Source organism: Anguilla rostrata, chromosome 10 (assembly GCF_018555375.3).
Source record: "Anguilla rostrata isolate EN2019 chromosome 10, ASM1855537v3, whole genome shotgun sequence".
NCBI lineage: Eukaryota > Metazoa > Chordata > Actinopteri > Anguilliformes > Anguillidae > Anguilla > Anguilla rostrata.
This window is the reverse complement of record NC_057942.1, coordinates 11930832-11952384: the sequence shown is the minus strand read 5'-3', so window position 1 is coordinate 11952384 and position 21553 is coordinate 11930832. Positions and strand designations below refer to the sequence as shown.

The window sequence follows — 21553 nt, the reverse complement described above, 5'->3', positions numbered from 1 at the left end:
CACCACTGAAATGGCACAACTCCTCAATAACTCCGGTCACTGCCTGAAGCTTTTTAAAGGAGACTAGTGCAGACTGGTATGTACAGACACCAGATTGATTATCAATACTAATAACATAATATCAATGAAGCGACATATTCATCAGCCAAATGGCTTACTCCACTTCTCTGATGAAGTCACTGCCTCTGCCAATTTCCACATTAAATATCAGTCTTACATGTGTTACGAATGCCCATTTTTAGCCAGCGTCTTTTTCCCTATCTCACCAAAATGACAGTGTTGCTCTTTTTAGCCCGCCATCATGAGATTTCTTAAATTTTAGGCACTAACGTTGGCTGAATTATACCACAGAAATAGAAACCAGACGGTTGGCTGTCCATACTATTAACATTGACAGTTCGATCATTGTTGAAACTCTGTAGTGAGCAGATTTAAGATTTATAGGCTCATACATATTCAGGAAGGGTGTTGTTGAAGACAGAACATTCATAGCTAGCACAACAACACAGCCTACCGCACCCTTCTGTTACCAACCTTACAGAATAAAGAAATACAGAGAACAAAGGGAACACATGACCTCGCCATCTGTTTTGTGTATAGGACATCTGTGGTTATAACTGTTGCTCGGCGATGCTCATATAAGATTGTTGTTCATATGGTCAAATAACAAAATGGCAAACTCAGCTCAGGTTATTCAGCTGTGCATGTGACTGCAGTTAGGTACATACCAGAGCTCAGTCTGAGGCAGAGATTCAACCACTCAAATATCAACCCCATATAAATAGCTGATGATCCTTGGAAAAAAATAGCTGTATTTATTCAAGTCAAACAGTGCAAATAGTTTTCCTAGAATTCCCAGGTATAAACACATTGAAACAGACTGAATAATATATAGGCATAAGAAAGAGATAAAGTAACTCTGTACTGACAAGCTGGATTACCCATGTCAGATAGGAACACCACAGGATAAATTAATATATTAACACCTCCATCTGGACAAGCTAGTACAGGCATAACTCCGAAGAACAGGTTAAAGTCAGCCAAAAGAAAACAATGATGCAGATCGAGAAACGGAAAATCAAAATGGTACACCAGTGTGCATCCAATACTGCATATATAGAGCATAAAACACTTTCCGATACAAAAATATTTCAGCACGATGCATGAGGTTCGCATTGTAACAAAAGGAAAAAAAAAATTATGAATAAACAAATTTAAAAAGAACTACAACAATTGTGGTCCTTGTTTTTTCTTAAACACAATGTGACTTTTATAACTTAGAAGGCTTGTAGGATTTTACAGTATAAAAAGGAAAAAAACATGCTTTTTTATTTAGTTGTTTTTTTAATTACACAGTCTCTCCCGTGGACCCAGTGTTCTGAGGTCCCACGCACTGGTAGCTCGCATTGCGTGTTCACACCCGGCTCCGCTGGGTGTCCGGGCGGATGGCAACATCTTCAGAGAAGCTTGAACGCTGCGGCCGATCTTCTCCGCTTGCCCGACAACCAAACATTTCCCAAGTCCCTTCACACTGTTCACGCTTTCCCCCGTTAGGCAGAAAAAAATTCCTTCTTTTTGACAAACTCAGGTTTCGTAAAACCGCCACGGTTTCTGCTCCGGGACAACGGCCCGCAAAAATACCACAGGAAAAGAGAACGACAGATTCTCTCTTTTCCCCGCGCGCGCCAGCGTTAACTAGCTGATTTTCTGCAGTAATTTCTCCTCTATGAGTCCGAACTGCACGCTTACGGACATCTCTGCTATGAACTGTTCACAGCCCTCCTTGGACACCTGTTTGCAGTAGCGCAAGTCAATGTGACAGATGCTCCCGCAGCGCTTGAAGTAGATCAGGGATTGGTCTGTGACTCTATTGCAAACTGCAAGGGGGGGGGAGGGGGAGGGAAAGATTAGAGTGAAGTGTGAAACAGTAATGCCAGTAAAATGGGAAAGTCAAAATGTTTTTACACTTTATTTTCATGGCCATGCAGGAATACATGCACGAAACAGGTAGAAAAGTGTAAAAATGGTCGTTCTCGCTGAGGTTCAGCTAAATGCAAAGACTCCCAGTTCTCTCTCAAGTGCAACAGCAAAGTCAAGCAGTGAAAGTTACTGGATGGTTATGGCTGGGCCCAGTACTGTATCTGAGTCACCTGGAAAAATTCCTTTGCCCCACAATATAATAATGACAAAATCGACTAACACAAATGAAGCATTTCAGTCTGCAATGCCTCTTGTATGCACTATTTCACTCTAACAATTTAAATATTTACAATTTACAAGAATGCCATCAAACATTGTAATAAAGCAAATCTAAGTGTGTTGTTATGCTTGAAGCCCATCTAGTCTTGCAATACTGTGCATTCCATACTGATGAAGGAGGACTCCATTAACCCAGCAATGCAAAGCTTTCCTCTTAGATTATCTACATTTTTTCAACTAGACTAGTTCTGGGAAAGCAAAAGAGAAACATCTAGAACCCAGTCCTGTATTAAACAAACAAGCTTTACATTAATAAACCTTACATTAAACATGGTCAAATCCCCCACATTCATTCACAAACAAACAGAAGGAAAAAAGAAAAACAACAGAGCAACAATGACAAAAATAAGAAAAAAAAACTAAGCAAAACGTAATTAATTATCTGAATACCTGCGGTTCAGTTCTGCATATCTTGTGACAGATCACAGTTTTGGGGGGAAAGGGAGGTTGTGGTGGGGGGGGTGGAACAGGAGACGTTTAAAGTTTGCGCCTCAGTGACGGTACGCTTGTGTAAATGCACCGAACGGAATTTTCCGTTTCCTACCTGACAGGTTAATTTCTGTAAGGGAATCCCGAGTCGTTGTTCCCACTGCGGTTAAAATGTTAATGGACTGGTCCGTTATGTGGTTGCAGTAGCTGAGGTCCAGTCGGGAGAGCGAAGGCAGGTGTCGGATGATGAGGCGGAGCGAGGAGTCCGTTATGTCCAGGCCCGAGAGCCGCAGCTCCACCACATTCCGCAGTTTGCTCCGATTGTCTATCTGACCTGAGCGCGAGGACAGAACGGAACAGAAAAAATAAATGAGAAACGAATGAGGCTGTATTTTATTTTTTTTTTTTTTTAAAAGGGGGAGGAGGGTTCTCTACTAAAAAGAAGCCTGATTTCTTGGTTCAGTTTGAATTAGGTTAAATGCAGCAGATGCTTTTCAAGTTTGGACCACAGTTAAGATCAATGCCAGAAAAGCAGACGCATAACAGCTGTGCAGTTGTTTTAGAGCAAACAAACTTTGTAAGATCAAATGAAAACAAAATGCGTGCAGTAGAACTTGACTGAAAAAATTTCCTGAATCTCAATTACACTTCTATCCAGTAAAACATTTTCTAAATTAATTTCAGAAACTTGAATCTCTACAAAACATTCCCTGCACGATCCCTGCCTGAAGGATTTATGAAACACTGCTCTTTGTTACACCTGCATTCCACCAGAGGTCACTGTAGTGCAAATCAAGTACCAAGAAAAGTAAAAAGACAGATTGCTGTTCAGATGTACAGAAACCTGTGGTAATTCAAGCTTCAATTCTTTCTGTTATCGTCAGTTCTAGTATACTTGAACTGATACATTTCTACAAAAATTAATATTTACCACAGTATAGCTCTCCATAGAGCTGTACTCCTGTATCTCTACAAAGATGTGTGCCACTTAACACAATATTGTTCTTCACAGAACTCTAGGTTAAGGCATCTTAATATAGCTTCAGAAACTACAGGTGTTATCAACATCCTGTTGTACAAACATCTATTCTAAATGAACACTTCCTGATAAGTGCTCAGCAAGTGAGAACCAGGTGCCGTGCAAAGCGCCCTATTTGGTATGTACTGAATAGAGACCGCTGCTTTTTTTTATAGAATTAGGGAGGCATGGAGGAGTTCAAAGATGGATGATTACAGCCTGTGGTTACCTGGTCTGTTGTCGGTTGGGGGTGAGAGCAGGTCTCTCATCTGGGCGTCCTTCAGTCCCTCCACCCACTGGACATCCAGGGTGCGCAGCAGCGGGCAGCTGGAAGTGCAGAGGGCGGAGACCGCCACCCAAGAGCACCCAGACAGGAGCAGCACCCTGAGGCCTGCATAGGGAGCCGGGGGTCAGTAACACAGCCGAAACACTGACCGTTTAAACTGGAGTCAGTACCACAGCCAAAACACTGACCGTTTAAACTGGAGTCAGTACCACAGCCAAAACACTGACCGTTTAACTATAGTCAGTACCACAGCCAAAACACTGACCGTTTAACTGGAGTCAGTACCACAGCCAAAACACTGACCATTTAACTGGAGTCAGTACCAGCAATATGACCATTAAACTGAGTCAGTACGCAAAACACGACCGTTTAACTGGAGTCAGTACCACAGCCAAAACACTGACCGTTTAACTGGAGTCAGTACCACAGCCAAAACACTGACCGTTTAACTGGAGTCAGTACCACAGCCAAAACACTGACCGTTTAACTGGAGTCAATACCAGTACCACTGGGTCTCCTAACTTCATTGATTATTTGGCTTTTGTAGTTAAAATGTAAACATATTGATGGGGATAAAAGTACTGTATTTAATGAGCCAGAAAGACTTATACTTAAATACATATATAGGATTTGTGGGTTTCCAGGTACAAAACCACCCATCACCCTGGTGTCACCCCAATCTCAGGCTTGGAGGGCTAGTTCCTTCACATTTTAGCCACTCCTGGTTAGGGTACACCATGCTCTGACACAGCCCTTTCAAAGCAAAAAAGAGCCCCCCCCTCCCTGACTTTCCCCACAATGTGCTGATGTGGCAGAGTATGCCCTGGAGTCATTTCTGCTTTATAAATGGAAAACAGCTTACAGTACCAAAATCAGCTCGGAATAATGTTGCCTGCTTCACATAACTCTGCTCAGTTACATGTTGCAGAAACCTTAGAGATTTCCATTAGAAACAGAGGTCCCATGTGGGTTTCAGGTCAACAAAAACCGCCTGCTCTTCCAGTGATACGCCTGAGTGTATTATCTTGGTTGCAAAGGGGGTGCAAGACCGAATAAACTGAGCTAATGAACTGATGTCACATTGAGCAATTGATATGCTACTCATTCTCACTGAAATGTGCAGTCTTGACATTAGCATTTCACACATGAAAAAGAGCTGATAAGATCGTGTCCCTCTAGGCTCCATCAGTTGCCACTTCCTCACGCGTGGTGGCCTGCCATTGGTCAGAAATATCACACAGGAACTGCAGAACCAGTCACACTTCTATTTAATTCGACCCAGCTTATTTTTGTTTTCTGATGTTTTAAACAAGATATACCCACATTCCACTTCCCCATCAACATCTCAAAGTTGAATTAGAGGTGAATTCTTAACTGTCAGGTTCCCTCTGTTGTGGAACGTACCTGGCAGTCTGTTAATGAGCCAGCTTAATTGCTTCTTTGAAATATTGGTCCAGCTCAGGTCCAGGGACATGGGCTGCCTGCGAATGATGCCACTGAGCATGAGCGGAGTGATGGACTTGCATCGATTCAGGTCTATCCTGGTCCACAGCCTCTTGTCACAGCACCTGAGGAGGCAGGGCCAGACACAATCAACAGCCAATCAACAGAAAGTGTTACAGGAAATCTCACAGTAGCTACTTCACTAAATACATATTGGGTAGAGCAGAACCTACTCTATGTCAGTGAGACCATTTATAATCTGTTTACAAAGATCCCATATTCCCTCCAGAGGATTCTACCTAATATTCTGACCTAAGTAACTCCTCCACACCAGGATTGCATTTTTAAACCTGAACAATTTTCAGGTTATAGGGTTTCAAAGGCAATTTACAGGCATGTTGGGTAGTGGGTCACGCTACCATTGTAGGCATTGATAAGAATGAATACAGCAGCTGAACATACAGGTTTTTAATAAAAAAACGTTTTTCACGTTTTACACGTTTAACTTTCTAATACTTGATAACATTACTTTTTATGTGAAGGTTTTACATTTTAGTGTGCAACTGAGGGGCTTTTTTTTTCCAAGGAAACAGTTTCAGAACAGATTTGTGAATCATCACATAGCACAGGAAGCTAAACAAAATCCCCAAGGTGAGGTTTCTGAAGATGAGCTGAACGCTAGCCAAATGGGCCGGGGAAATGTGAAGTGAAAATCAAGTTCAGACATCAGGAAAGGCTGACGTGTAAAAAGTAGAGCTGTGCTGATTTACGTATTAATGAGACCAATTAATCAACGAATGCTTTTGAATTTAAAAAAATTGACCGGTCTTTTTAAATGTGAAATTTTAACATAAATAATCCAGCTGCTGTTGTCTGGGGAAAAGGAAGCATCACAAAATCATCAACATCTGGGTCATTAAATCTTCTGGCACTTACATGGATATTTTGGTTACAAGTTAGATGGAGTGGGAACTGTGACCGTAAAAGAATATGTGTGCACCTGCTTTTTAACCACAGCTTTTTGTCTAACAGTAGTGCAAACAGTTTATGGTATCGAATGCACGCAAAGCATCCGTGCAGTAGGTATTATTGTTAGGGCCAGCTACATGAAGACGGTGATGGGCAACCTTCCAACCACCCATGTGACTCAGCGAGACTGGCGGCATGTAAAATGACTCGAGGTTTAAAGTCAACAGCACTGAGTGCATTGAGAGGAAATGCACTTACCAGCTGAATGGCCGTATGGATTGCATCGAATGGCCAGCCAATTAGCATGGTCAAGGACAGGGGGTCAGAAGCAAGTCCTACAGCTAGCTCTGGATTCCCAGGAATATCTATATTAATATTTGATGTACGGGTTTTAAGTTTCCCAATCAATCTACCGATTAATTAAAAAGGAAGGTTTTAATTGGCTGACAGCCCTAGTATGAATGGTTTCAGACTGATGCAAAAACCAAACTGGCTTAATTTGCAATGATACTTCCTTCCAACGATCCAGAGGGAGGATAAATTTTCGCTTTTCCATTAAGGCTGAAGTTAATGGGCGGTTTTTACCCTGTGCGCATGTACAGGACGGGTGTGTGAGCATCACGTACCATCGGTTCCAGGTCTTGCAGACGCGCATGCAGACGCAGAGCTCCCGGTGGCTGAGGTGGCTGAACACGGCCATCCACACCTCGCGGCGCAGCGCGTGCGTCTCCCCATCCACCAGGGGCAGGCGGTCGGGCGGGGGGCTGATGGGCGGGGGCCGGATCACGTGGCGCTCCATCTGGACGCACTTGGGCGGGGAGCGGGAGGGCGGGGGCCGGCCGCCCTGCGAGCTCCGGTTGAGGCCCAGCGGGGAGAGCTGCTGGAGGTGCGGGTGCAGGCGCAGCTCCCGGGGGCCCCCGTTCACCTCGCGGCCCTTGAGGCGGAAGCGGTCGGCGCCCGGCTCGCCGCCGTTGTTGAGCGTCCGCTTGGGCTCCTCGTTCTCGCTCTCGGGCTCCGACTTGAGGGGCTGGCAGTTCTCATTGGCCAGGCTGTCCTCGGTCTTCTGGATCTCCTGGTTGAGCTCCTTGCTCAGCTCCTTGCTCAGCTCCTTGTTGGGGAGCTTGCGCTTGCGCCGCGCCCGCAGACGGCCCTTCTCCTGCGGCTCACTGCCGCCCTCGCTGCTGGGCCCCGCCCTCGGGGAGCTGGAGCGCGACTGGTCGCTCTCGCGGGCCGGCGTCCTGACCGGGGGGCTCAGCAGGTCCTCCCCCGCGTCCTCCTCGTCGGCCTCCTCCGCCCCCTCATCCTCCGCCTCTCCCGCGCAATCCTCCTGCTCGTCTTCCTCCTCCTCTTCCTCCTCCTCCTCGTCATCCTCCTCCTCCTCCTCTGGCCCCTGCTCGCGCTCTGACTCCCTCTCCTCCAGCTCCCTGTCCTCCTCTTCCTCCTCCTGCTCCGTCTTGATTTGCCTCAGCAGCTTGGGGATCAGCGGGTCATCGGCCTTCCAGGACTTTCTCTGCGAGAGGGAGATGATCACAGGGTCATCAGCACATCCCAGAGCCTCCAGCAGGCCTCTAGAGGGCAGCACTACCAGCTGCAAAACAAGCCCAGAATCACAGCCCTGCAGAGCTGTGCCACCTCACTGAGGGGTATACAGGATCACTGCTATATGCCACCACAGCAGCAGCATTTATACTGTGGACTGTGTTTTCTATTTGTCTGCTGTACGGATGCTGGATTTGGGAACGAGGAGTGAAGGAGTTTCCCAGACAGAAGCTGCCTGTTTCCTCCCCGGCTCTGACCTAAGTGCTGGGGAACGCTGTGCACTGGGCGAGGCTGGAGGCAGGGGGGATGAGGGGGTGGGTGCACTTATAAGTACGGGGGGGTTTAGGGAATACTACAACCGCTTATCAAAGGCATGTTTGTGAGAGCACCTCTATGTGGTCGTTACCATGGGCAACGCTGTGCCCTTGTGATTGGGTACCTGAGCTCATAACCAGGCCCCCAAAGGGCACTGCCACTGTACCAGGCACTTAACCCACATTGCCCCACAGTTAATCCCCAGCTGTGTGAACAGATGCAATTCATGTCGCTACAGTAAAAATATCTGCAATGCAAATTAATAACAACCATTAAAGTAAGCATCTTACAGCGGGCGATCAGTTCAGATCATATCAGATCAGCTCTGCTTTTATTTTCAGTCAGAAATCAGTAAGCAGTAACTCCTAAAGGTGGCAATACAGCTGTCTGCTGATCTCCATGAAACATTTGCAACAGTTAAACATGACAAATGTGCCCTTGGACCGAAGCCAGGAGGATGAGTAACAGAGGCCTGCGGGCTCCCCTGAGGCCGCGCAAACCTGCACCGCTAACACTAATTAGCTCAGCTAGCCTTCCAGGCCTGATGGGAAACAGCCACGGATCACCTTTTGTCTTCACAACAAGTGCATTAATAAAACAAGGCAATAAGATGTCACTTTCCCTCTGTGGTTTAAACACAATTTAACGTTGCAGCGACAACAAAAAACTCCAGACTGGTCACTGTGACATTTTTGTCTATCAAAATCATGACTGTACAACTAAACATAATAAATGATGCAATATTTAAACACAATAATGTTACAGAAGTACCAATTATACTTATTTTGGAGTCATACACCCCTAGGAAAAGATGGAAGAAAATGGAGGAGTGGTAGAGGGTAAGAGCGGAGGGCACCGTACCCGTTTCCTTACAATGGGGTCCGGGTCCTTCTCAAAGAGCTTCCTCTTCTTCCTGAGCGGGTTCTCCTCGGCCCTCGGCAGGGGCAGGCCGTCGGACGGCGTGAGGGACGGGCGCTTCTTGGGGGGCTCCTCGGGCTTGCGCTTGGGGGTCTCCTCCCGCTCGGCTTTCCTCTTGGCGGTGGCGACCACGGCGACGGCGGCGCCGGCTAGGTCGGCCTCGTCCTTCAGGTCGCGGTTGGAGCGCTGCTCCTTCAGCAGGGATCCCGGGAGGTTGGACGCGTACTTAAACCCTGGACCTCTTTTTTGCTTGTAGGCCAAAAGGTAGGAAAAAGGCCAAAGACAACTTTATACCTTATGCCTATCGCAGTCAGGTAGTTAACTTTCTTTAGACTGCAGCTATAGGTCCAAAGCATGTGTGAGCAGAGATAAGATTACCATGCCTGGCAGTTCAGCGCTCAACAGGGAGAACATAGCACATACCAGTCCCTCTCTAGTAATTAAGAAGGGGCACCAAGTCATGTGACAGCCTGTCATCTTTAGATTAACAGGAAGTACAGACCACAAAATAAAGGCACAGTCATTTTTTGGCAAAGGCTAAAACAGGCCGACAGCTTTAAGCTTTAGAGCTGAGATCAGACCAAAGCTTCCAGCTCCATATTCTCAAAAGTTTTACAACAGAAATAAATCTCATATACCATCAATTGATTTTGACACAGTGCTGAAAAGCTTGATGAAAAATATTCATTAAAATAAGAGTCGCCCTGTTGTCAAAAGAATAAGTAAAGATGAATTTCCTATATGAACATTCCTTACTGACAGCAAATGCACATCACCTGCAGTTAAAGAGAGACATGGTCCTGTCACACTCCCTCTCAGATACTCACTTTCCCCGTCTTCCCAGCGTGATTGCATTTGGGACACTCCCAGCAGTTAGGAAGCTCGTCATTCACAACTCCGCCTGCGTCTTTGACCTGAGGGGGAGAGAGAGAGAGAGACGGAAAGCGAGATGGAGAGAGTCAGAGAGAAGGAGGGAAAATAGAGGTTTGTCCACCCCCAACCCCCCCACCCTTTCCACCCTTTCCACCCCCCTGCTCCTTGGCTCAGTGAACGTGTTCAGACATTTTGAAAGCTGAAAGAGAAGGAGAAAGTAAAAGGCTGGCTTGTTCACCGCAGTGATGAGTAAAAAGGGAACAGAAAGTGTGAGTGAAGTGGCCTCCACCTCCTGTGTTTACCAGTTTAACGCCCCTTCACCCCTGGGGAACATCATAAAACAAATCAAATACAGTACCCACACAACCCCCCACCCCTTTCCCAAAAAAACAAGCACACTTAAATGAAATTCAGCTGACAGCGAATGGTTATAATGCTGTTTGAAGGTCACATTCCTGGATCCTCTGGATTGTGATGCAGCGATCCGGTTCCATTATGTTCTAAGAGTGCGGTGTTCCTGCAGCCGGGCTCATGTTTACGAGAGGACGGTTTCCTGGGCTGGGAACGGCTCTGGGCGAAGCTAATTTGCCTGCGCTGGGGCCGGGGGAGCTCGCAGAGCCACTGTCAGCTGTTTTGCATTTTGTTTTACATGTAGCTCATCAAGCTGAGCCACAACAAGGTGTTTTTTGTTTTAGTCTGGTCTTGGCAGCCCCTTTCCTTCCCTCTGCTATCCAAGGCAAGATTTAGCTCATTTGGGGGAGTGGGGGGGTCGGGGGGGGACTCTTGTATTTTATGGGAAAGCAAAGCAGCGGAAGGATATAGTTCATCTGCCAGCACATAAAACCACTAACATGTCCCCCAGTTTATCATTGGAAGTGTTGAGGAGTGAACGTGATGCATTACCACACGTTAGTTGAGTCAAAAGAGGCGTGATAAAGCTTCACCGGATCTAAGTGTCGCGAATGGCTGTAGTGCCACCTGTTGGGGAGGACGCACATAGACACGGGCTCAGGACAGGAGACAAACCTGGATCCAAAATGGAGATGGTGGGTCCCTCCCCGCGCTCACCTTCAGGCAGCCGGGGTGCACGATCTCGTTGCAGATGGAGCACTCCATCAACATGACGTTGAACTTGTCCTCCTCCTCCTCCACCGTGTCCTCTTTGCCCGCCTCTCCACACACCAGGCACACCGCAGTGTGGGGCAGCACGGGCTGTGGGGCCGCAGGATGGGAACAAGGCTGCCTCAACACTGCGGTCCTAACACCCTGAACACTGTGCACCTAACACGCAGAAAGCTGTACACCTAATATACTGAACATTGCACTCTCATGCATTGCATTTGGAGCAAATAAAGGAAGGAAGTGTTTGTACATCGCACAGTGAACACTGGGTACAGGTTTTTGTTTTTAATATCTAATACACTTGCTGAACACCATTCACCTAGCATACTGGAAGCTGTGCACCTAACACTGAACCCTGGGTTACACATCCTACACATTGAACAGTGCCCATAGCACACTGTCTACCACACAGAGTTATCAATACGCAAAATGCACTGGACATCCTAAAAGCTGTGCTAATCCTCTTAAGAGTGTGCAACTAACATACTGAACCCTAAGTAAACAAGGAACAACCCAATTATAAAAAACAGCTTGAATCATGATTATAATTGAACACAAAACATACCCTACAACGAAAAGCCATTTCTCACTTCCTTATTAAGTGCCGCACTCAGTGAAACATTTACATTATATTGCACTATTTCCTCCAGGTCTCATCAAGGCACCACTTGCATATCAGCTGAGCATGACGGAATGCCTAATATTGCTGAACTGAATCACAAATGTGCCCCAGGCCACACCAGTTTATTGGCCCTTTTTAGCACAAGACAAACAATTAAACCACAAGACTGTGTAATCACTTTCATGTAACATTAAGGATTGCCCCAAGACAGACATAGGCTGGGTCTAACCTTGATAGAATAATCTTTTAGCAGACTTAAAACTAATCTCAATGCTGAACAGAACACAGCTCTTACTGAACACAACTTTTGTACATTCTCAAAGAACTGACCACAGTTATTAATAAACACATACACACACACACATCACATGCAGCCACACACCCACACACACAGTCACACACTGATGCAGACTGCAGATAACTTAAGAATGCAGAAACGGGGGACGTTAATCTTTAACAGAGAACATTTCAGCCCCTCTCCTTGATCATTCCACCTTATCGTCGTAAAGCACCCGAACCATTCAAGCTATTTTACTGGACCACACCTAACTAAAACACGGAGCTGCACTGACCATTTATAATCAGAAAATGAACATATCCTCACTGAAAAACCGGCTTTAAAAATCTGCAGATACAGCATGTATATATATTTGTATGTGTTATGAGTGAAAAGCATTCAATTTTATAACACGCAGATCAAATCTAACTCTCAATTAAATTTGTTAGAAATTCTGGTCCTTGTCGTTCCCCCAGCGCTGGCTGACGTTACCGAGCCGCGCGCGGGGGCGAGGCCCTCCCCGTGGCGGCGGGACGGCGGCGGGACTCACCGCGATGCACTGCCTCATGATGCAGGACTGCTTCATGCGCCCCGGCCCGCCGAACTTCTTCATGTCCTTGCAGAAGTGGCACTCGCCGCACTCCGTCCGCAGGCAGGCCTCGCACTTCCTGCAGCGCGTCCGGCGCCGCCGTGCCCCCGACGTGGAGCGGCTCGCTGGCAGCTTGACCGCCGTGGACGCCCCCATCTTGGGCTTGGGCCGGTTGGCGGGCCGCTGCTGGGGGAACAGACGAGCTCGGTCAGCCTCTTATGGAGAAACGGCCCTGCCAGTCATCTGCTTAGTTTCACACCGGGATTCTGCCAACATTTGCTCTTAACTTTGATTAGAGGCTAAATACAATCGTTTTTCTATACAAACAAACCATTTGGTAAGCTCAGCTATTATGAAAATTAAGCTACTAAACAGAGAATAAAAAATTCACCTGCACATTTACTTATAGGCAACATTAAGCCTAAATGTTGACTGAATCCTGGCCTTTGTCTCTCCTAAACTTTATCAACATTATTTACATTATAAGTTCTTGTTCAGAACAGATTCCACTTACATTTGCTATATTTACCCAGCTGGATATATAGAAGGTTAGGGTCCTGACCCAAGGGTACCATGCCAGTGCCTGAGATTTGAACCCACAACCTCCAAGCCCGGTTCTTGCACTAATGCACAACACTGCCGCCTCATCCAGACAGCACCCTTAGCCCTGTGCTCAGGACTCTCTCTCACCCCTCAGTCAATGGCAAAGTCTTGCTTAGCGTGCGTGGGAGGAACAGCGTGTCAGACAGTATCATATCACCCACTCACAGAGCAAGGAGGGGAGCAGTGACTCAGGCAAAACCGCCAACATACTGACCTACCCACACGCGGGGACTTTCACGGGCTCCTCGCAACTGCCTTTTGAAATTTCCACCAGTATCCCATAATTCAACAGCACTCTGGGAATGTGTCCTCTGGCCAGCAGCATGCGGCTTTCATTGGTCAAAACTCCCAACAGGTGCAACACAGTTGAAGAATTTATTCCTCATGTAACAAGGAAATACCACCACCCACGGTAGACAAGAAGCTCAGAAACACGCTGCCTGTTTTGATGCACAAGGTAGAGTCTATTCTATATTTTTGACCTCTCAAGTCAGAACAAAGGCCTTGATTCAAAACCACCTGTGTTTTCAGACTCTCCTGAACCTAGCTGCAAGACAAATGAGCTTCAGAAGAGCACTTAAAAGGTATAAACGTACTTAAAAGTACATAAATTGCATGTTACAAGGAGCAGAAATCACAGCAGCCAGGTTCTGGTTACAGATTATTAAGAGCAGAGGAAGCACCAGGGGGAAACTTGCTGGTCAGCTGACGACTCTGGGAGATCAGAGCAGACATGGAAAGCATGCAGCCAACACTCACACAGCGCTGAAAGCCGATCTCAGAGCAGGCATTCCTGCAGCCAGCTGCACACTGGGATCGGCAGAGCGTCTCTGTGCGAGGCAGAGGAGGACACCCTCTGCGCTCTGTCACTCTGAGACCGCCACAGCCAAGAAGGGGATGCTAATGCTACGCTACGTCCTCCACACGGGACCGTGGCAAAAAAAATAAGGGGAAAGGTGAGGGTCATCTCACACGCTTCCTCGACCGCTCCAGCGCGGCTCAATCGAAGGTCACGTGACCCGCGGCGCGACAAAGCCCTCGCGAATTTCTCAACCGACGCACCGGGCGCGTGAGCGTAGAGGTCAGGCCGACCGCATCAGAGAGGGATCTGCCGTCACTCTTCGATCTGATGCCCGCTGCTATACCTTTACAGACTGGGCGTGCTCGCCAAGTCACAGCCCAGTGACCTGAATCACCCCAAGGAAAAAAGACTTAAGCTTGAAGCTTAAAGAACGCAGCATGTATTGTGTATTTAGACACACTTCCTCCCCGTATTATACATTTTTACATATTAGGTTCATATCAGGACAGGAAAAAAAAAACGTTAAAATGTCAAAATGACAGCGTGTACAAAATCATTACGGAGCGAAATACCTCTGTGGTCACTCACATTCGCATTCATTTCACAGACGATTAAGGATTGAGCATTCTCCCCTCCCATGATTCACCCATTCATCTGGTCAGCTGGCACTAACTCACAGTCAGTCGGACCCTTGCCTTTTCTCTGCCAAAACGCAGATTATGTCACACCGTAGATTCATAGCCGATGCGTGCGCTGGGTTAGATAACCAGCGAGCCCGAGACAATGTCAGCTTGACAGCTGCTGGGTAAAGCCAGGAAGGGGGAGGCAGGCTGAGTGGGTACAAGCGCTGCAACGTGACACTGCTGCTACCCTGGCTTCTGTTACCTGTAGCAGCGCTAACAATGGCCTGCCTATTTATAAACCCGTCACTGTCGTGGCTCTGTGATCCAGCCACCGCAGCCCCAGATACCGCCGCCTCTCTCGGGGATACAGTGACATCTAGTGCCAGCGATGTCAGGCCCGCTCCTCATTTACATGCAGCAGTGTGAGTTTGTCAATCGCACTGGGGTCAACCCATCCCATTTAAGAGAGAGGAAGAGGGTAACGTGCATTAGAGGCCGCCCCCCCCCCCCCCTCCAGCCCTACCAAGGTTGCAGGGTTTGAAAAAGGGACAGCATGAGCATTTGAACACGTTCGGAAAGAGGCTGAATGAATATCGTGGTAAACATAAAAAAGATGAGACTTCAGAAAATCCCCGATGGCACGTGTAAATAACCACCGTCTCAAACACCAGCTTAAGTACGCAATAACCTTCACGCCATAACACTTCATTCTCAAATTTGCTTTTGTTGCTAAAGGGCCAGTCAGTGTCCTCCAGGCAACACATCTGCTTAAGTTGTAACTATTCAAATTAAGCTATTTCAGGATAGAGGAGAAAAGTTGAAATCTATAGCAAAAGGGCTCTGCAAAAGGGAAGGGACAGGGGGCTTTCTTTGATGCTGAACAATTTTCATTACAAGGTCTGAGCCCTTCCAGTTATTTTTTCATCTTTTTTGCCCACACAGCCTCTGGTGTGCATGGCTTCAGGCCAATGTGGCAGTGTGCTGCATGTGTTCTCTGCGTGCACAAATGCACATGCAGACTTGGGTGAGCTGAATGTGTGTGTGTGTGCACGCGAGCGTCGGTTTACGTTGTTATGCGGGCTGTTCTGATTTTCTATATAAAGCAACACTTACGAGATGAGATTTATGCAAAACATCAAAGGGATTCCATGCGAGTGCCTCTTTCCTTCTGCTCCCAGATACCCAGGATGCATTGTTCCAAGATTAGCTGTGAGCCAATCACAGGCACTCAACTATGGTCACACAGGGTGACAAAAAACAAAGAGACATCTAATGAGAAGGGAGGCAGCAGCAATGCATTCCAGTGCAAATGTAATTTTATTTTTTTCAATCAGGGGGTTTGTTATGGAGGGGTATCTTCTGGAATTGGATGGCTCTCACAAAGGACTCTACAGTCCCACAGCGGCACTGCTCGCTTCCTCTTGCAAACGGAGAGCCCACAAAAAACCGTAGTTTTGAATATATGATGTCACTGATCGCTGTCATAAACCTGAGACGGACACGTTACCTGAATTGTCCTTGTAAAAGAATGACAAACACCGTTGACAGTAACCTGAACAAAACATGAACACTAAAATATGTTTATCTATATGGGCCTGTACTAAACAAATGTTAAATAAGTTCATAAAAACCTACAGGGTCTCTGGTCCCTCCTGCACAGAAGAGTACTAGTGTCCCAGCATGCACAGGTGGGAATTTTACAAGCCTCGTTAAACCATTAATAATTTAATTGATTGTACTGGCGGGTGGCTTTTAATTAGTTTCTGCACTTTGCACCGGAGTGGGTGATAGTTCAGAGGAGTTAACTCCGCGGCACACAGGGAGGTGAAACACAGAGACACCACAGCACCGTGAGGAGGTGGCCTCTGCACAGCGAACACGCTGACTCAGCCACTCGCAGGAGCAAGGCCTCTGTCTCACAGACACTGGTCCGCAACCAAATCCCACGTTCGGGAGTTGTGAAATCAGGATCTGGTACACCGCTGCTGCCCTGTCAGCATGGCTGTGCTCATTCTGCCATAGACCCCCCCCACCCCCCCCCCCACCAGCACGGTTTCTACAGAACTATACCATTTAACATGAAACCATTAACACAGCCTCACAGTGGACACATAAGGATCAGTGTTCATCTCTACCACAAAAACGAGAAAAACACTTCCACTGGGAAACAGAGTTCTACCCAGAGTTTGACATGGACCATAGGGACTGAATATGCCTAAACAAACCTGCTCTGACATTCTGGTAAATAACACAAAGACCTTTGGGTAATGTTTGCCAAACAGAGGACAGCATTAGCACCTCTAATGAATAGTGGGGGCTTTTAATGTCTGGAATTCCCCCACAGGAAATGCTTCAGTCTGACTGATAAAACAGAGTACATCTTAATTTATTCAACTGCATTTTCAGGAGGCAGAAATGATCATATGATATAGCCAAGCAGCTCCCCAAGACCCCCCCCCGCCCCCCCCGCCCGGGGGCTGTGTACATTCAGCAGCCCACAGCGTTCCTTGATAATAGCTTATCCAAGGCCCCTTTGAATCACAGCTCACTGACAAACATGGACCCTCTGACAGCATCTTATATAATCTCCATTCACAAACTGTACTGGCTTAAGAATAGAAAAGGGGAGAAAATCTTTTTAATCTTATAATAGCATGTGCAATTTTCACAAGATTAAGGACAGAAGCAGTACGGCGCGGGTCCACTGGGAGAACAAAGCGCTGCTTCACGCTACAGGGTGACTGTACGCTGTAGCATCCTGGGAGCACAAAGGCTCTGACTCACCACATGACTGTACTGCTCAAAACCAGCCAGCCCTTCCTGGGTTCTATTACAGGTCAGCCTACATCTTCTCAGAAGCACCTACTCAGTTTTTTTTTTTATTTCTGTTGCTTTCGTTTTAAGTACAGCAGAATTCCATTATTTTCTTTAAGGAGTTCTTCACCATCTAAAAATCTCAGTTACTAAAACTAATTTAAGATGCATACAATTACAGCATTAAAAAAAACGAAAGTCTAATTTAAAATTATACATGAAAGGTTTTCACTGTAAATGTACACAGAAAAAGCAAGAACATGATGTTTAATTAAAACGCTGACAATAAACCTTGCTCCAGGACTTCATCCATGACTTAAAATTCTTGCTAAGTGACAAAATGGCTGTTTTAGTTATTACTCTTGGGAGTTTCCTACAAAAGTTCTGAATGATGGCTGGCTCATTTTGTTAAATGTTATATATCTAGCAATAGCACTGGTTCTCTGTGCGATGACCTGCACCACACCCCAATATCAAATCAAATGGACTCCCACCCATAGCCAGGAGTCCCGCCTCATCGCACAACACCTCTGGTCAAATTGGTGCTTGCGGTCTGCCTGTACCAGCTACATATGACGCTCAGGTGTCAATGCAATGGCTGTGCAGCTCAGGTAGTATACATCAGAGTAAAATGAACGGTGACTCGCTGTATGCCCTCTGGAATCTTCTGTACCCTCTAAAATTGACAGAGGATGGCGTTGTGATGGAGTGATGGGTGTAAACATGGAAAATGGGCAGACAGATAACACTTTATGTGTCTGCTCGTCTTGAACAGCTCTACAAGCCATAAAATCACATTTTAGGAGTTAAAAGTTTTAAGCACGGCCCAACATAGGAAATTATATAGTCCTGCACACAAGAGAGGGTGTAAATGCAAACTGATGTCATACAAACAGTGCATAGCAACAGTGACAAAAACTGTTTACTTCACCAAATGAATTGCTGGTCTGTTTGTTCGAAGCAAAAACATTTATCGCCATTAGATGACATAAGGCTTGAGTGAGCTGGGGATAGCACAAGATCAATTTAAAGATCTCAAGCAGGTACAAAATCCTTTCAAATAAAACATACATCAAGCGCCTTGACATAAATTGCTGAGATTCTTGCAGATGACATTCTGAGACCTTTGAACAAGAAGAGCTGCTTTTCCAATGTGTACTGAATACAAAGAGCTCTTATCTCAGGAATGCTTCAGGCTGGACACAATTAGTCCAGTGTGACTCAATCAGACACCCCCCCCCCAACCCTGAACTCCGGAGAACAAACATTACCTTCGGACCCCAACTCGTCCTTTCAACTTGGCCTCTCGGCATCAAATAAAGCAATATGCCATGCATGCATTATGCTTTGTATTGCCTTCTATTGTCTGAGACAGAAACAGAAACCCCAGGACACAGAAGAGAGAGAGGGGGAGAGCAAGAAAGAGATTTTTCATGAGTTTTTCTGATATTGAGGCCAAGTGAAAGAAAGAGATATATATATATAATGGATGCCTGGATTTACTAGGTGGTGCTTGGATAGCAGTTATTAGTTTATTTGTAGACCTTGTCCGCAAGGCACTGAGGAAGATGAAGGCGAATCACATTAAATCCTTACATGCCACAAGGGGATCTCAACAGGTATTCAATACTTTAGTGTGATCTCGGCTGATGCTAAGAGTGTCTGCAGAATGTAATGTAACACAAAGTCCTGATCCCCTGGGTTTTATAAGAAGCAGGTCTGGCACTAAGATTCCACTGACTCCATGTGAAAAACACCGCATGTTGGGGCATTACCTAATGTAAAGTACGTGCCAATATTTATGGGGACGGGAAATTTTGTGACCATCAGCATTTCTATGAATGACAGGTGAATGAAAAGGCTTTTTTGGTTCCAGATATGATTTAAATTCACCTTCTGAGAAACAGACTATTGGGCAACCGAGCCCATTTGGAAAGGATGCTTTCTGAATGACACCTCAGTGACTCACAGAACAAACATCCGCAGTAGTATCTTGCCTTTTTACGCCCAAAGCTTAATCTGCAGACCCCAGAACAACAGAGCAGTAAGATGCAGTGCCCCCCTCCCCCAACGCAGCTGAAAGCAGTGTCCTCCCACCTGCTACACAGTGCTGATCTTCACCATAAAGGCCAGCTTCATAAGGAGGTCTTCCAGAGGCTCAAGCAAATCTGACCCAATCTGAGACTGAGGCAGCTTTGCCAGTGAAGAAACCCATCTAACAACCAACCTGGGCTCCACAGGTAGGCTCAACATGTTCCACCCCACAAAGATATGTAGATCTGAGTCACAATTAAGGATTAAGTCTAAACAACAATGCCTCTGAAAAAACAAAGCAAAAAAGAATGGTGTTAGCCTTTTTTTTTTTGTATCTCTCTTGCTTGCACCTCAAGCATAAAACATCTTTAAAGTTCACACACAGTTGAGTCTTGTCTGCTGGTGTGTGGGAGTAGCGTTTCACGAACAAAAGCCATCACAGCTGACCAGCATTTAGCAGCTCATCCCACAGCATGATAAGGGCCAGCGTAGCCCCCGCTCCCCGCGCGGCCCGAGGACGCTAGCTGCTGGAAATCGCTGTGCTCTGACTCATTGTTCCAGCATGCTGTGGGAGGGACTTTTGACGGCTCGCCACCCTCCCAGCTCCGTGGAAGGGCCTCACCACAGTACGGTGGAGTGCTGGAGATGTGCTTTACCTGGACCGTTGGCTAAACACCGGACCATTCTCACCTAAACCAAAACTAAACTCGTGAAAATTTGCTTTCTTTCCTAGCTGCTCACTTGCCAAAGGTGAAACCAGTAACTTATTATTGATTAACAAGGCTGGAAGTTTTGATGTGTGTAAAACAGGTCTGCCCAACCCTGTTCCTGGAGATCTACCATCCTGTGGGTTTTCATTTCAACCCTCATTTGGCACACCTGATTCTACTAATTAGCAGTTCACGATCTCTAGCTGGTGAATGATTTGTGCTTTGTTACGGCCGGAGTGAAAACCTGCAGGACGGTAGATCTCCAGGAACAGGGCTGGACTGCCCAGGTGTAAAAGAACACGTATAAAGTAAGCTCTGTATTGCTTCTTCTAGAGGTCAGATGCAGGGCGGTCAGTGATTCGGATAAACTGGTGCGCTGTTTACAGCTTCGATGTGTGAACGCCAACGCGCTAAATCCTTCCACTTTCGTCAGGTCATTCAAACTGAAAGTGAATGCAGACCGATTTAGAGTAAACCAAAAAAAGGTGAATAATTATAAAAGAGGTTGCATTGCATTTAACTCTTTGTATTATCTATACATATCTCTGTCCTTTTTTAAGCAGATCTTCAGAGAAGTATTTCACTCAATAAATCCTATAACCATTTCAACCTGTTACATCTTCATTCCACACAGACAGTACAAAAATAAAACTTAAACTTCAATTTCAAAAGAAATTTTTTTTTCTCCACTTTGAATTCCTCATAGGTATCAACTGCCAGAACAGGTCTACAAAACAAGACCCAAGGGCATAACAAGAGAGAAACCACAAGAGTGAGGAGCCTCTCATTGTTCCTCTGTTTCTGCTCCCACCAGTACCCCTCCCCCACTTCTGCCAAACAAGACGCCTGTGGCCCTCTTAAAGGCACAGTGCAGTGGGCACTCAGAAGAAATATGTTTGGAAAGGGCTTGAAATATGCACGCCCCCCCCCACCACCACCACCACCAAAAGAAAATTAAAACAATGAGGAAGTGATTCATAAGAAACCTGATGATTCCACCGAAGGATTATGAAACTCCTCACTACGCCGAAAGTAATCTGCCTAACTGAAGAAGCACAGATAAATGCTGACCAGTTGCTTCTGCTCTGCTCACTGGATGTACGACACGGGCTTGGAGGCACTATCCTTTAAAATGCTTCTGTCCCTACATGCATTTCTCCATGTACGGAGGAAGGGGTAGGCAGACAAATCTAAAAATAACAATCATCAGCAATCAACCGCAGTTTAAAAAAATCGCAGTCCACGCTGGCGTGTCACAGTTACTGTCCTGTGTCTTTCTGTGAGGAAGAGCACAAACACCCCGGCACG

The 21553-nt window shown here is 46.2% G+C and overlaps 1 protein-coding gene across 9 annotated transcripts in view; it reads right to left on the bottom strand.

The window, feature by feature from the left end:
* Nucleotides 1-792: 792 nt before the first annotated feature.
* LOC135264971 (lysine-specific demethylase 2B-like) overlaps nucleotides 793-21553 on the bottom strand; it is a 44092-nt gene continuing 23331 nt past the window's right edge. For 3 of the 9 annotated variants that reach the window (XM_064354098.1, XM_064354099.1, XM_064354105.1), the window contains 9 exons: nucleotides 12621-12845; nucleotides 11076-11261; nucleotides 10004-10090; nucleotides 9120-9434; nucleotides 7031-7914; nucleotides 5397-5560; nucleotides 3936-4097; nucleotides 2804-3022; nucleotides 793-1877 (listed from right to left, as the gene is read on the bottom strand). In XM_064354098.1, the coding sequence (XP_064210168.1) occupies nucleotides 1696-1877; nucleotides 2804-3022; nucleotides 3936-4097; nucleotides 5397-5560; nucleotides 7031-7914; nucleotides 9120-9434; nucleotides 10004-10090; nucleotides 11076-11261; nucleotides 12621-12845 (2424 nt within the window). In that variant the 3' untranslated portion in view covers nucleotides 793-1695. The remainder of the gene's footprint in view (nucleotides 1878-2803; nucleotides 3023-3935; nucleotides 4098-5396; nucleotides 5561-7030; nucleotides 7915-9119; nucleotides 9435-10003; nucleotides 10091-11075; nucleotides 11262-12620; nucleotides 12846-21553) is intronic. The other 6 variants (XM_064354100.1, XM_064354106.1, XM_064354102.1 and 3 more) reach the window with 5 other exon arrangements.